At 43.1% G+C, this 15,281-nt stretch overlaps 1 protein-coding gene across 1 annotated transcript; it reads left to right on the forward strand.

The window, feature by feature from the left end:
- Window positions 1-966: 966 nt before the first annotated feature.
- On the forward strand, window positions 967-3,356 carry LOC117138101. Its single transcript, XM_033299958.1, has 2 exons — window positions 967-1,146; window positions 1,201-3,356. The coding sequence occupies exons 1-2, from the start codon at window positions 1,144-1,146 to the stop codon at window positions 3,247-3,249; spliced, it is 2,052 nt and encodes a 683-aa protein (XP_033155849.1). The 5' UTR covers window positions 967-1,143; the 3' UTR covers window positions 3,250-3,356.
- Window positions 3,357-15,281: the final 11,925 nt, after the last annotated feature.

The raw sequence follows: 15,281 nt of genomic DNA on the forward strand, positions 1-15,281 counted from the left end.
AGGGCTAAAATAAAAAAATCCACATATGTATATGTATAATTTTGCACTAATAACTAATCCTCCATATTTAAGTTCATAGGTTGGCTTGCTCCTTGTTAATTTGCATTATCGATTGGGATTACAGTGATGACCTCCATTTTGTACGATTTTTCCTCCGGTGTGTGCCCCGTGTCTATTTCCGTAGTGGGCCTGTCCCACCGCGGTGGTTCGCAGATGGAAGCGAAGTCCTGTCCTCCAGTGGGTGGCTGGTTGGGTGGCTCGAATGCTAGACAAGCAGCACCGCAAAGTGGAATGAAGCGTATGCGTGTGTAATTAAGTGCGCAAAAAGACGCAGGAGGCTGTCGAGGTGGGCGGCGGTGAGGGGCGTGGCCGTATATCTGTATTTATGAGACACACTTACATATGTATGCAAATAGGAAAAGCGTGTTGTTGTTGCTGTACTCCTTGAAGGTTGTCGGTGGTGGATGTGCCGGTGGGTGGTGGGGTGATAAAAATGTTGATGTAAATTGCAAAAAGCAGTTTTTATGTCCCATTGCCACATTTTCCAACTGGAAGGTGGGGTAGAAAAACCTGAAAGCCTGTGAAGTGGTGCAAAATATTATAAATATTCAGTGGATGGGGCCTGTGGGTTGGTATGGGTGGTTGGATGTTTGCCTCCATTCCCTTTGATGTGCCCATTGTTTGCTTTAGTTTCGGTGTCTACTAATGATACGGTTTCTGATCAACCAGCCTATAATTGGTGCACTGCTGCTTATGGAGGGTTTAGGAATAGGCTGGATTTTAAAATAAACGAATGTTCTAATAGTGACTTTCACTCTTGCAAAATCCTAAGGGTTGCCGCCTATTTAAATGCAATGTCTTGTATCCCTGACTAAAACTTTCGATAGTAATTACTAAATGGCAGTAGGCTGTGCGATTGATTTACTTGTCAACTGAGCGGTGATATTTTTTTTCCTTCACAATAATTTGTTCATGTAAGTGGACGGACGAACAGCAAAAGTGTTTCCCGATTTGTAGTCAAATTCGAGTTTATATTTTTGTAAAATTGAAAGAGACAAGTTTTCAAAAATCGAAACATTTGAACAACCAGTGAATAACTGCCCCAAACGTATACTAAATTACATAAAAAAAAAAATCCGTAGAATGGTGAGTTCGTGAGCTAGTCACTGCGGAAATTTTTACAAATCATTCTATTGCCAGGCAAACTCCAAACCGCTTTCCGTAAAACTAAAACTTCCAAATCGTGTCCAACCCGAGTATATACCGCATTTCGGAAAGGCGGGTTGTTATACCAATAAGTTGCATTACTTCAAGAAGCATTTTCTCGACGAGGCTCGCAAGAAGAAGTATGCGTTGGACTTCTTGGAGCCCGTGGACACTGATGCTTTGAAGGTGCCCACATACTACACGGTTATCAAACACCCCATGGATATCGGTACCATACTGAAAAGAGTGCAGAACAACTACTATAAATCTGTCAATGATGCGATTGGCGATTTCAAGCTAATTATTAGCAATTGCTTTCTATTCAATCGACCGGGCGATGTCGTTCACCGCAAGGGCCAGATGCTGGAGAAGTTCTTTCAAAAGAAACTCCGAGGTTTGCCGTGTGGTCCAGAGGTGCCCTGCAACAGGGATCCCATGGCGGTGGGCAGGCCTAGGACGAATGCTCCTAGTGCCGAGCAGACGGAACTCAAGTGCCGGGAGATATTGAAGAAGTTGCAGAGCTATACCAATCAGACGGATGCCATGACGCGCCATTTCTTCAATAACAAGTGGGATTCGTTGCAAAAGAGAGTGGATCGGCAGTACTTCAAATCCGTCCATGATTTTGGCTTTCATGTGGACAACTGCTTTAGAAAGTACCTCGAACCGGCTAAAATCCTCTACGAAAGAGTCTTTAATAAGCCGGCGGAGTGGTGTACTTCCATGAATGGAATGCTCGGCTCTTCGCTGGATTCTGCTTTGAATGCTGCAGATCTAAATGAACTACTGGCTGCCGCCAAGTTAACCGAAAATCGCTTGATGCAGTGCGTCCAAGTGCAGGGTTCCGGAGAACCTCTGAGGGCCAAGAATTTGGTGGAGACTTTCTGTGACACCTTAAAAAAGATGATAAACAAAATGGAGGCAGGTCAACGTAATTCTTCAAAGCCACCATCTAGCAAACGACAGAAATTGATCCCAAATCCGGAAACGGATTTGGTCCAAGGCGAATTTAAGCCAGCTATAGAGTTGTTGAACGGGAATGAAATAGACAACCTCATGGCAGTTAGCATTGAATCCTCAGATGATGAAGACATCGATACCCCAACACGTGTCACTGACGCGGATCGCTGTGCCACACAGAAATTATTTGCCAAACTTCCGACAAACGCCATGAAGGAGATAATTCACATGGTCCAACAAATCGAAGGATTTTCCTCGGAGAACTGCGGAGATCTGAGCTTCGATGTCAAGGCTTTCGCCGCAGAGACTATGGTCCTGATGAAAAGTGCCGTCACCAAGGCGTCGAGGGCCCATAGCAAGCTCAAGCTCAAGGACATGCAGCCTTCGGAAAAGGAAAGACTACAGCGCGCTCTACAGTCCCAGCTGGTGAACATTACACGGATGCTCAACAAAAACCGACGCCGATGTGGTCCCTTGATCAATTGCAGGAATAAAACCATCAATTCCAATAACGTGGTGCGCAAGAGAGCAATTGCTCCGCTATCTGCCAAATTGAAGCCGCCACAGGCCAATGTAATGGCTCCACAATTGGGAGCGTGTGTTGTTGAGAGTCACAATCTGAGCGATACCAGCGATGAGGAGGAGGTGGGACCTCCGCAGCCTGCTGGTGGCACTCCAATGGGGAATATTCCAAGGAATAATAATCCTCCGCAGAAGCAACCCGTTATATCCCCCAATTTGCCCTTCGTCGTCGAACTCAGCAGCAGCAGCAGCGAGTCGGAAATGGAAACCAAGTCCGGCAGAGCTTCTAGGTCCAGGTCCAGCTCCAGCTCTAGTTCTAGATCTAGCTCTAGCGCTAGCTCCGGCTCCGGCTCCGGCTCTGGCTCTGGCTCTGGCTCTGGCTCTGGCTCTGGCTCTGGCTCCGGCTCCGGCTCCGGCTCCGGCTCCAGCTCCAGCGCTGGCTCCAGATCAAGGCCGGGCTCCAGATCCAGTTCATCTTCGAGCAGCGGCTCCGACTCCGACGATTCCTCCGACGTTGAAGAGGTACCCCTTGTACCCGGAGGACAGATGAGAACAGCCTAATCTAATGACTTCTACGTTTGCATTTTATAATTACCATAATACCATAATAATAATTTTTGTAAAAAAGGGGGCTTGGGTACAAATATACCAAAAATAAGATAATAAAACTGTACACACCTATATTACACATTTATGTGTATATACATATATGGTTGGGCAGGAAACTAAAACAATTAATGCGCTTGTAATTAATGAACTCATTATTTCCCAAGAGATTGGGAAATTGCGATCAGAGATCAGTGATTTAGCATCTCCAATCTCTGCCCTCTTTGCAACGATCACGTAGACCAGCAAAATTTTCACGAAAAATTATGCAAATTTCCGAACTTTCTCACGATCGCAGCCAAAAAAGGATAACGATGCTCGCAGTACCTGACACCCAGCAGTCAAATTAGAGCGGAGATCACGCAGATCCTGTATCTCGCGGCGGAAGGAGTTTTCCACAGCCAGGGAAATTTGCATAAGATTTTCACTTGGCGAATATAAGGGAAGGGCGAGGATGCACTCTCATTTGCATAAGGAAACTCGCATTGCGAAACTGCCAAAAGGACTCGGATGCAAACGAAAGTGAAAATGGGTTGGAAAAAGGGAAATGCCACAGAGACAGGGGTTAATTACGGGCACAGTGGACGGCGCCTCGTTCACAGCATGCCGACACGCTCGCACACCTGAGTCCTGCGGCCCGGCCCGAGTCCTTCGTCCTGCGTCCTGCGCGCTGGCAGCAGGGGGTTGAAGAGGGACGGCACTATGGCAATAGCGTCGCAGCTCATTTGCATAAGGTCCACACACGAGATGTGCATGCAATTTACTTGCCCAAAAATTATGTAAATCACTCGTGCAAAAAGGAGACTTTCTCACGCTCCTCGCACAACTCCTTCGGCAATGTCCTGGTCTTGGAGGCATCGCGGTCCTGGGTGATCTGGCATTTCGGGGTGCGGTGTTTGGGTTTCTGCACACCGGGCAACAAATCAATTTTGATCGATTTTAATTTGGCCCTCGATTGATTTGGTCATTTGCATATTCGGGCGATCCCTGTTTTCGTCCTGATTATTATGCAAATTCTACACCGAACTTCCTTGACTTAGGACAATAAGAAGTTGATGGACTTCCTTATGGAAGGGTTAGAAATATCCTTTTTGCGAAAGGCTTGATTTATGCGAATTTTCTTTATTTGAAATGTGGATCTAATCCTACTTCGAAGTATTTAATTTTATTTGCCCTTTATGTTAGGATAATTTTGAATGACAGAAAGTTTTTTTATAGAATAAATACTTATTAAAGTCTTAATACTCTTACAGGCATACAAATGTAAAGTATATTAGATTTATTTATATTACAAATTTATATACCACACTCTTTACTAATTCCATACTTAGCTTTGCAGAATTTTCGCACATGATTCGCTGGCTAGAAACCTCCTTTTTTGACTAAACCACCACCACCCCGCTCGCAACCCCTAAAATGCAGGAAAACTTGCAAAATCGCCACTGCGATTCGCCAAAAACCCAATCGAAGAGTCATTTTCATGTTTGCAAAAATTGCAGGGGCAGCCAATGCCAATGATTTCCACTCCCATTTGCCAGGAGCAACCACCGGAGGCACAGGGAACGTTTTCCGCTTTCCCCCCTCCGGAAGCAGGATATGAACTTTGATGTTGCCACTGGACTACCAAAGGCGGATCATAAAAAATCCGCAAAACGAGGGTTGTCTCTCGTAAAGTACTTATCGAAAACACCCCAAAACACCCTCCCTCCGCGGCGCACCAACACACGCACTCACACACACACTCACGCACACACACTTAGTGTGCATTATTAAAAGTGGATTGTGCGTGTGCGAGTGTCTTGTATCTGGCAATTTTGCAGCAACAACAAAACGCGACAAAGGGCCGCATGCAAATTTTTTGTAGCAATCAGCCAGGGGTTGAAAACGAAATGAGCGTACACAAACGAACGAAGTTAGAAAAAAAACCGGAAAATAAAGCCAAAGCTGCAGCAGACGTCGTCCAGACGGGGAAACCTTACTATATTACATAAGTATCATATATACATATATAAGTTCATATCACCAACCACCCAGATGGCCCTTCTGCGATTCCCGGCCCGATGTTGTTTATGCTAAAAAGCGTTAAAAATGCGACAGGAGCTTCCACATTTCCTGCAATATTTTCCTGCTCTACTTTGGCTTTTCGCATTGCGGTTTTCACGAGGGTGGCCATTTTCCACCCGATATAAACTGCCTTGGCAATAGGCATTTTCCCCCACACGAATTGGGAATATTTTATATTTTTTTTTCGAGAGCTTGTTGAGCAGGAAAATCCATTTAAGTCGCAGGCGACTTTGCATTTTAAGCAAATAATCCAAGGACGGTTTTTATATCGATTTTGTTGTTGTTCGGGAAATATGATTAAATGTAAACCAGATTAATTTAACTTACATATTTGAATTTTCTTACTGATAAAATATGTGTATTAATCTAGATAAAACACAGTCAAGGCAAATAGCATTATATAAATATGATTTATTTCAGCAGATGTTTTTTTTTTCATTGTTTTATTATTAAGAATTTACAATTATTACATAAATAAGTCTGAGTATTTCTAGGTAGCCTACTAATCGATTAGAAACTAATATTTGCCTTTAGTAAAGAAGTTCATTTTCTTCTAGTACACGACCTCCAGCCGGGAAATGTGAAAATTCCAGACATTGGGGACCATCCAGACTTTTCTTATCGCACTCGGATCTGCAACTGTCACTTTTCATGTGGAAACACGCGGAGAAACTGGAGATGTAGACAGGGAAAACGTGATGTCTGTAAACAACGAGGACAAACATTCGCTGCTATCATATTTGGCATAAATTACACGCCGTACGCCATTTCCAGCGACCCCTGGAAAGTGCGGGTGTTTTGGGGATGGGAAACGTATCCCTCGCATTCGTTTTCGGTTTTTTATGCGACATAAACAACGCTCAAGATACGAGAAAACAGGAAAATGCAGCGAAAATGAAAATAGATATACGCGCACTCGTCGCGCTTCACACGCGCAGGGATTGTTCTGCTCCTCGGGAAAGGATCCAATTACAAAGGATATCTGGGAACTTTGACTCGAACAAAGCAACATGCATTCGAAAGACCCAAAAACAAAAACGAAAGAAGAAAAAAAAAACGTAAAACCAAACAAAAACTGTTTGAATTTGTCGCATTTCGAGGCCTTTGTTTTCTGAAAGGACAGCGTGTGTCAGTCGCTCGAATCGCTCGAGGCTATCGATCCTGGTTTCACTTTCGTTTGCAGATTCTTTTGCATTGTATTGAATGCTGCTGCCCGATCCTGCCAAGCGTGTGGCAGAGCGAGAGGGCGCATAGCTGACCATCGTCCTGACTTCTTGACCTCTGCGGGCAAATTAGCCACGCTCAGTAATGAGATACATGCATACCCAGATGAAACTGATGAAAAATTGATAGGGGTCGATGCCTTGCAAATTAATAGGAGCCCTTATATGAAGGTCACAGAAAGAGCTTTTACAATACTTTTGAAAACATATTTAAAATGTATCTTGCTAATTAATTTAGTAGTGGGCAGAATATAAAAGAGTAATTGGTTACTATCTGCATTGCTTTGGACGCATTTCATAGCATAACTACCTATTATAAAACCCAATACTCATTTAACAATTGAAGTACCCTGAAGGTTCGATGATCGCCGTGCTGTCGTGGCAATTATGCAATCTGAGGCGGCGTGGCCAGCATTTGAATTTCGAATGCCACGATCGTAGCCAAAATCGTGATGTGGCTTCAGTTTTGTTGGCGTAGGGCCGCCGATCCCAAAAATGAAAAACAAAAAGTCGAAAAGTGGAAGAAAAACCACGCGAGGCATGCAACAAATGCGCGAGTGTGAGTGTATCTGTGTATCTGTGCATCCACAAGTTCGAGTATCTTGTGTTTTTACCAATTTCCCCTTCTTCTAGGAAAGCCAAGATGGCGACCTCGCTATCGCCCCCCTCTTCACCCTCCCCCGCCCATTGCACGGTTTTCTTTTGCTTACTTTGTTGTCGTTCTTCTTTGGCGTTTTTGTTGACATTACCGAAAATGCTTTATCGCACTGCCGCTGCAGTTCTTTCCCTCTCTTTCGCTGCACCTACTCGCGTCTCTTTCGCGCATGCACATGTGCAACGCATTTTCCCGAAAATTAAATGCAACATTGCGCCGCCGCGACTCAATTGCGTGGTTAATGCTAATTATTTGTTATTCCACAGGCGAGAAGCGACGGAAAATGCAGGAAAACGGGAAAAACAGAAGTGGAAAACACACACATATTTTTGGAAGACACGCACATGGGACGTGCAATTGCTGGCGATTTCCGGCCGCACAGCGCCGAAAAAATAATAAAAACCGAAAATAGATAGAGCGGCGACTGTACCAGCGAGCACAGTTTAAATTGGCTATAATGACCTTCGGTGGTTAAATTAGTTCGTGTTTTAGAAACGGCGTTAAGTAGCAGCAATTAAAGTCAAGTTTCTGCCAATAAGAATGTTTGTGGCTTGGAAACCATCTTCAAAGAAAAATGATCATTATTATTTTTACTTTTAAATTAACCTAAACATGGTATATTTCTTTTTGACTACATTTAAATGGCAAAAGAACAATTTCTAACCCCAATTAATTAATGTAAAAGAAGTAGGAACTAAAAAACCAAATTGACATGTTTCACAGACTTCGTTATAAATGCAAATAAAGCCACAAAGGGGTTAAACAGTTTGGCAATTGATCGACTCACGTTGTCATTAGACATTGAGCGATAGTATTGCCCTCGAGTGTGCTTGTGGCACTTTGATTGTAATTAATGGGCTGCAATATTTATCCAATGCGAGCGAGCAGGGAAGACACTTGGTCTGCAATCTCCAAGATCCCAAGATAATAATAATAATGGCCTGTCACTCAGAAAGCAACTGCAGCAGCCGAGATCTTCACCTCATCCTCAGCCAGCAGTAGACCAACAATCGACATTGTTGGTGGCATTGGACAATGGAGGACAATTTCTCGGCCACTTGTCAAAATAATTTGCGCCTGTCTTTGGGCCTCGAGATGCGGATACCTGCCGTGCAATTGTTGACTTAGTTGCACTCCCGAGTACGTGAAATGTGTGAGAAATTCTTGGACAAACTCGTGGAAACAGCATCTACGTATCCGGAAAATGGAAGCCCGGGAAGGGGTAGACTAATATTGGCCGAACATGCGATTAATGCGATTATATGGCTGTATACCCATTTTCCATTGGCCCCAAAACTGCTGCGACAAGTGATGGTGCAGTAAATTCCCGAAAAATTATCACCTGTGCACCCAAAGGGAAGTTCAATAACCCAACAAAGAGCCACCAGAAGAATGACGAGAAATTATGGCAGCAGCAGCGCACAAAGAGCTGGGAATATCCCGATCCTATAGACGAAGGACTATGCACCATGGGCGAAGGACAAACCAAAGCGAATGCCCAAATCGATTGCTGCTCCTGTTGCAAGAAGAGGCGGGGGCCACTGCCACAGTTGCATCCACATGCAACAGGATGCTCGCACACGCACAAATGCGGGATGAAATCCCCGAATGCCTGAAAATCCCTGGGAAAAGTTAACTTTTTGATTCGATCGAGAGAATAATAAGGGGCGCAGCCGTAGAATCACACGATAAAGTCACACGGACGGAGTAAAAAGGAAAATCGGTGAAAAAGGGAACATGTTGCAAGTCAGGATCGCAGTTGCAATCGCAGCTGATCGTGTGTTCAGCAGGTTGCATCAAATGGGGAGAAAGGACCTGAGGGCTAATGATAGTGTCGAACAAAGGACTAAATTGGCTCTGCAATTCCATGGGAATCCTTTTATCTGCCAGCTTATATAGGTAATTCTTTATGCGCAGAGCGGGTTCATATCTTTACTAGATCGTTAGATCAGACAAACCTCTATAAAGTGCAAACTTTTCGAAAAGCTTTGCTTCGCAAAATTCTAATGTCAGTAAAGCTAACTAGATACTTAATTTAGAAAAGCTTACATACAAAAGAGAACCTAGTTCATCAGAATTTGTTTATTGCTAAAATTGTAGTAACAGCTTCTGTTATAAGAAATCTCTTCTGCTCTATTATTGTGCAAAGCTTAATGAATAAATAATTTATAAAAGCTAACTTTTGCAGAATGTTATAATGCTAATCTCACTAGACTTTCGTTAACTATGTTAAATTTATTCAAGGTTATAGTAACAATGGTTTAGCGATCTTATTACGTACTTAATGTTAAATCAAAACACGAGTATCAGTAATTCATATCTCAGAAAAAGTAACATGTAAGCATTTATATATTTTAAAAAGTTGGCAATAATGGATAGATTAATAAAGGTAAATTTTAAGAATTCATCAAAAAAGTGTAAGTATGTATGTAATGTATCTTTCCAGATCTTAAATGTCATTGCCAAGACAACAACAAGTCTTATATCTCTCGATCGTTCCAGAAAGCTCTTCTGCGTGGCTGTTGAATTCTCCTGGTGAGATTCTTTCGCCCAGCAAGCTCCACGCATTCGTGTTCTATTCCCCAACTAAGAACCACGTGTCTGGCGATTCTTTAAATCACCTCAAAGCGACAAAACACGACGCCAAGACAGCTTTTGACTTTTTGCGCAAAAATGGCGATATGCGATGTGCCAAAAATAAGCAAAAGCCCGCTCACCAATACTCGCAACATAGCAGCGCACACACATTTGGCGAAAAGCTTTTGTTTTGCTCTTTTTGTTGTGTGCAAAAATGCTCTCTGATTGGTCGGCTTGCGAATTTCGGGGGAATTCGCGAGTCGCAAAAGCGAATCGAAAGCTTGCACAATTTGCCGAGCGGCACCCGAAGGCCCTCGGCTCCACTTCGGACCCCATCGGCTCCAAAGAGCGAGGGAGCGAGAGCATCTGACTGTTTACGCGAAATTGTTATTGTTCGCAACTAGTTTTTGCGTTGTTTTTTACGCTTTTTCTTGTTTTTTGCCGGCATTTTGCTCTTGAATTTTTGTTTTCGCTGCGAAATTCAAGTTCAAGTTTAGGGACGGCGGGATTGTTGTTATTGTTACTCAATTCTGGCGTGCTTTCGCATCAGAGTGTGTGTGTAAACGTATCTATGTGAGTGGGATTTGGGTTTGGGCTGTGGTTCTTTTGACGCAACTTGTTGCTTTCACGTCTGGGGTAAAATATTTAAAGGGCTTCGAATGGGGTTTCTTGTTTTCCACAATTAAGAATACTTCTTGTACATTTATATCCATCAGATACTTCCACCACTTTTCTATCTGAGAGATACAAATCTTTATAGCTCATTTATAAGATTCTTACTACATATTAATTTGTTTTTTCGCATCTACTCAAATATAAATTGTTCTACACTTTAAATAGAGCAACAATTCTGCGCTCATTGGTTAGCAAGGCTTTTCGCTGTAATTGTCATTGAGCGATCCGTCCTTCCGTATTTTCACGTAGCCGCTTTTTGACCCTGGCCCACCGAATTTGTTTTCGTGGTAAACAACAAACTCAACTCGAGAACCAAAACCATACACGCACACACATACCAATATAGATTACAAAAATTTGCGCCGCATTTTGCTGTAAACAAAAATTGTGTAATAATCAAGAGTGACCCTGAAAAGCGCTTCACAGATAAACAAGCGACCAACTGGCGGGTTTTTTTTTATTTGTCGGTTGTTGTTTTCGACTCATGACCGTGTTGATATATTTGCAAAATTCTTACGTGGGCCCAAGGGCCGATGATAATTCTATGCTCGACGAAAGAGCTTTCCCCCCTCCAGAGGCCCAAATTTATATATATTTTTTTCGCTAATTTGGGAACTTTGCTTTTTTGCTCAATTTGTGAGTCAGTGGCATTATGTACTAGTATATTATGTACAGTCGAAGCTTTTTTCTACACACACGCCATTTTTGCGGAGCTCTCTCTCTGCAGTCGAGAATCGGCGAAAGAATTAAAAAACAGATTCAGTCGGCAATACAGTCCCCACTCAGAAACAGAGAAACTGAGAAGCCCAGTTCCACTCGCAGTCCCTTTGGTAAACGCCTGAACTCAAGGTCAGTGCTCGTACCGCCGCAGAAGTTTGGCAGTCTGTCCAGAACTTACAGCGGAGCGAACCATGTAAATCGCCGCTGCCAACCCTGCCCCGCCCTTCGAGATACACGAACTAACAGATACAGAGATACACGGATATATGTGCCCATCCGAATGCTTGTGAATACTGAAACACTTCCGAGAATCAGTTGTATTGCCCTTTTTTATACTATTTTTTTGTTGTTTAGTAACTTTGCGTCATTTTGCCATTCGAAGGCAAAGAGTTCACTTCGATCCAAGCCAGAAAACCAAAGAAAACTGCAGTGAAATATAGTGAAAATCGAATCAAACACACAATAATGCCGGTTAAAATGTTGGCTGACTTAAGACCAGTGAAAACGTGGCTAGACTATGTGCGAAAATGTGAATCGAATTATGGTTAGAATCGGCGTTCTGATCAGCCAGCAGATACATTTGTAAAACGTGTTCTACGCACTCAAAGAACCCCGAAAAACGTCGCTGGATCTTGCAGATACTATATGTACATGGAGTGAATAAAACAACAGCGGAAAAGCAAGGTAAGTACACACACACACCACGTATTCTATGGAGGGCGGTTTCGCCCCCACCTTCCCTTCCCATGTGACCATGGCCGTATAAATTCGAACCAAAATTCACAACGCTCGACTTGAAATTTCCCTCAAATTGCTAAAAATAAAGTAACGCATTTGTGCGTGCGTGTGTGTGCGAGCGTGTTTTTGGTGAAAACATCGTGGAAAATGCACCCCATGCGCCGCACGAAAAATGCTAGCCTGTACTTAACGGGGGCGTGGTCGTCGGCTTTCCATTTCCCGAATTTCCACATGTTCATTGAGCGGCAAACTGCAACTGCAACCGACACACTCGAGTGGCGCTGGCGGCACAAATGGCATGGCTCGCTATTTATAGCCAACGCATTCGTATCTGCGCGCTACATGGAGAGCATATGTACTTTTGTATCTGTATCTATGCATATGCATATCTACGGCCGGATCTGCAACGACTTCGGCATATCTACATATATGTACGTAAAGGGACTGTCACCCGGGGAACGCGATTTGAGTTACAAACAATCATTGCAAACATCAGTTTTATATTTCTCGCCATACGCCCCACAGATATAAAGTCTTTAGCACACAGAGAAAAAATTAAATTAATTGTTCCATATGTATGTGTCAACAACTCAATTGAATTTTGTCACAAGCGAAGTTTAAACTTTTATTCATACAGAACTAAAAGGTATTTATTACACTAAGGCCTCGGTTGATAAACTTTTCTCTCTGTGTAAAGATTATATCTTTGTATCTGCGCCAGCGAAAACAATCACAAAATGGCCGACCCATGCAAAGTTGCAGTTGCACTGGGAGCCCCCCATCTCCACTTCCCCGCACACACTTTGCACCAATGCACAGATGTATCTGTATCTTGTTTGCCTTCTCCCGCTCTTCCCCCAGCCCCCTGTACCGCTCTTCCCCTCTTTCCCTGTTTCGCCTTCTCTCTGTTTGCTTTCGCCTAATTTTTCGTGCCTTTTTTACACAATTCTCGTTTAAATGTTGCCTTTTGCTTTGCTATCTGTCGGCCCTGTAAATGTATCTGTATCTGTGTGTTTGTGCTATGCTTTCGTATCTGTGAGTGCGTTGCAAAAGTGCAATGACCCATTCGTGGTCCGCTTCCCCCACTCCCCCGTCCATAACCCCGCTAGCGGACCCACCAACACCACCATCGCGCTTCGAAGTCGCGGTCTACGTGCCACTTTCCTTAGTTGCAGCGAATGACGCGCGCGATAAATTTCCAGCGTTTTCGTTTCTCCGCTGCTTCGTATTTGTCTAATTTTCCCTCTCTCCGTCGAATTTTTTCGTGGTCTTCTTGTTGCATTTTTTTATTAATTTCCCCGGGCTGCAGTTTTTGTTTGTTTTTCGACTGTTGCTCTACCCACACAAAGGAAAATACACTCGGAAAATGGGGGCTTGAAAAATGTATATTTTGAAATAACTCTTTTTTGAGAAGCAATAGTCAGAAGTGAAGCTGAATTTTAAACTTAAGATCAAAAATACAACTTTCCGAAGATTAATTTTAAAAACTCTACTTTTCTCTGAGTGCAGTGTGTATCTGCTAGATAGTATTCGTATTTTTGCCCTTCCGCCGCGTGAGTTTTGTGTAAACACTGGGCGGAAAGGGGAGAGATATCTCAAAATTTTCGCCTCCATTAGCACACGAGTGCGAGCGGCGATCTTTATGGCAGGTCCTGCCGAGATCCTGTCGCTGAACCAAACTCCGCAGGCTGCCCATTGTCCATCGTAGGCGGCGGCTCCTGTTTGCCCTTTGAGCCACGCTAATTGCCTTTTGTGTTGGAGAGAATTTTCACGTGCCGCTGCTACTTCAAAGATGCTCTAAGAGGCGACACTTCAGCAACTGAGAATGCTCAAGAATCTCAGCAGCTCGTTCGAAAGATGCCCAGGTAAAAGCAAAAGATACGAGGGCTAAAGGTAAAGGGTTGCCTGGGAAAAGCCGGAAAAACGCAACCTCGATGTGTGTGTGCGTGTGTGTTCTTCTTTTTTTCGCATTCATTTTTTACTTTGCATGACAAATGCTGCTATCAAGTCCAGACATTGATTGAAACCCAAAGCAAGGCTTTTCCTAGAAAATCCGATTCTTCCTTTTTTCGCATGCAAATATTTTACAGGATAGTCGCTCAATGGTAATGACCAAGAAGCAAAGGGTTACGCATCGTAAAACACCGTTCCTTCGAACTATTTTGGCAGATTTTTGCGAAAAGCCGTAAACCCATAAATACCAGACGAAACCCTTTCGCTGTCGCCATAAAAATCTTCCAGCAGGTCAAAGGTTTCGATTCCAGAGGTTTTTATTGCCATATGCTGACCAGCTAACAAAGAGCTGATAATACTAATCGCGAAAATGCGCAGAGGAAAACACATTTGTCGTGCAGTTTGCAAACACAAATACGAAATGCAAATTCAGATTCAAATTCAGATTTAAGCTGAGAGTGCAAACTCAGAGGTGATAAGAAGCACTTTAGAACAATGCCATTTTGAGCAGATGACTGCAAATTAGTGCTGCTCGATGAACAAAGAATTACTTGATTGTTAAATCATTTTAGGGCCTTTTCTTTTTGCTAGGATCCACACATGTCCAACGAGCAGGTAGTGAACAGGATACAAGGATACTAGCAGTTCATTAAGAGTCCTTCGCTTCATTGAGCGACTGTCTTGCGGTTGGATTATGTGCGGATTTCTCCCTGCTAATCCCCCATAATGAGCGGTGGCTTTGAGCTGGGACGTCTTTATCTCCGGTATTAGCCAGATTCCAGCCAGCAGTTAGTCAAAAAGTCAGCAAAGTCAACACTGACCAGAGGATAATCCATTTAAGGAAATTCTCTGTGATCGACACATGTGGAGTGTCGGGGAGTTTCCTCGGACTAACTGAGCATCTTTATAAGTTATAATTTATTAATTAAGCTAAGCTAACAAATAAATAAACCATCAAAATGTAACTTAAGGGCATTAAAACAGAAACAACTCTTTTACGTTATAATTTAAGAACCTTCAAAGTGTAGGTTTACTATATTCTTGATTTTTGCCAATTATTATAGCTAAAAAATATTTTCTTTATTTTTCACTAATATTTTTCTTATAAAGAAGTGATATTTCGTTAGTCCGTCGTATTACAGCCTCTTGGAATTCACATTTTACACTTTCACTGGGACATTGACAGGCGCTGGGGGTAATGATGATAAGATTACAAGTGGGGAAAGGGGTCGGGGCTCACATATATGGAAGCATTGTAGTTAAAAGAGTAAAGCCCCGGGGCTCTTGTCCATAAATGCTCGAGTCCAGATTACGGAGTCCGAGCTGCGGCAACTTTTCCGCTTTTTTATGCCCGTACTTACACACATTTCTTGCACTATCAG

The sequence above is a fragment of the Drosophila mauritiana genome, chromosome 2R, assembly GCF_004382145.1.
Source record: "Drosophila mauritiana strain mau12 chromosome 2R, ASM438214v1, whole genome shotgun sequence".
Taxonomy (NCBI): Eukaryota; Metazoa; Arthropoda; class Insecta; order Diptera; family Drosophilidae; genus Drosophila; species Drosophila mauritiana.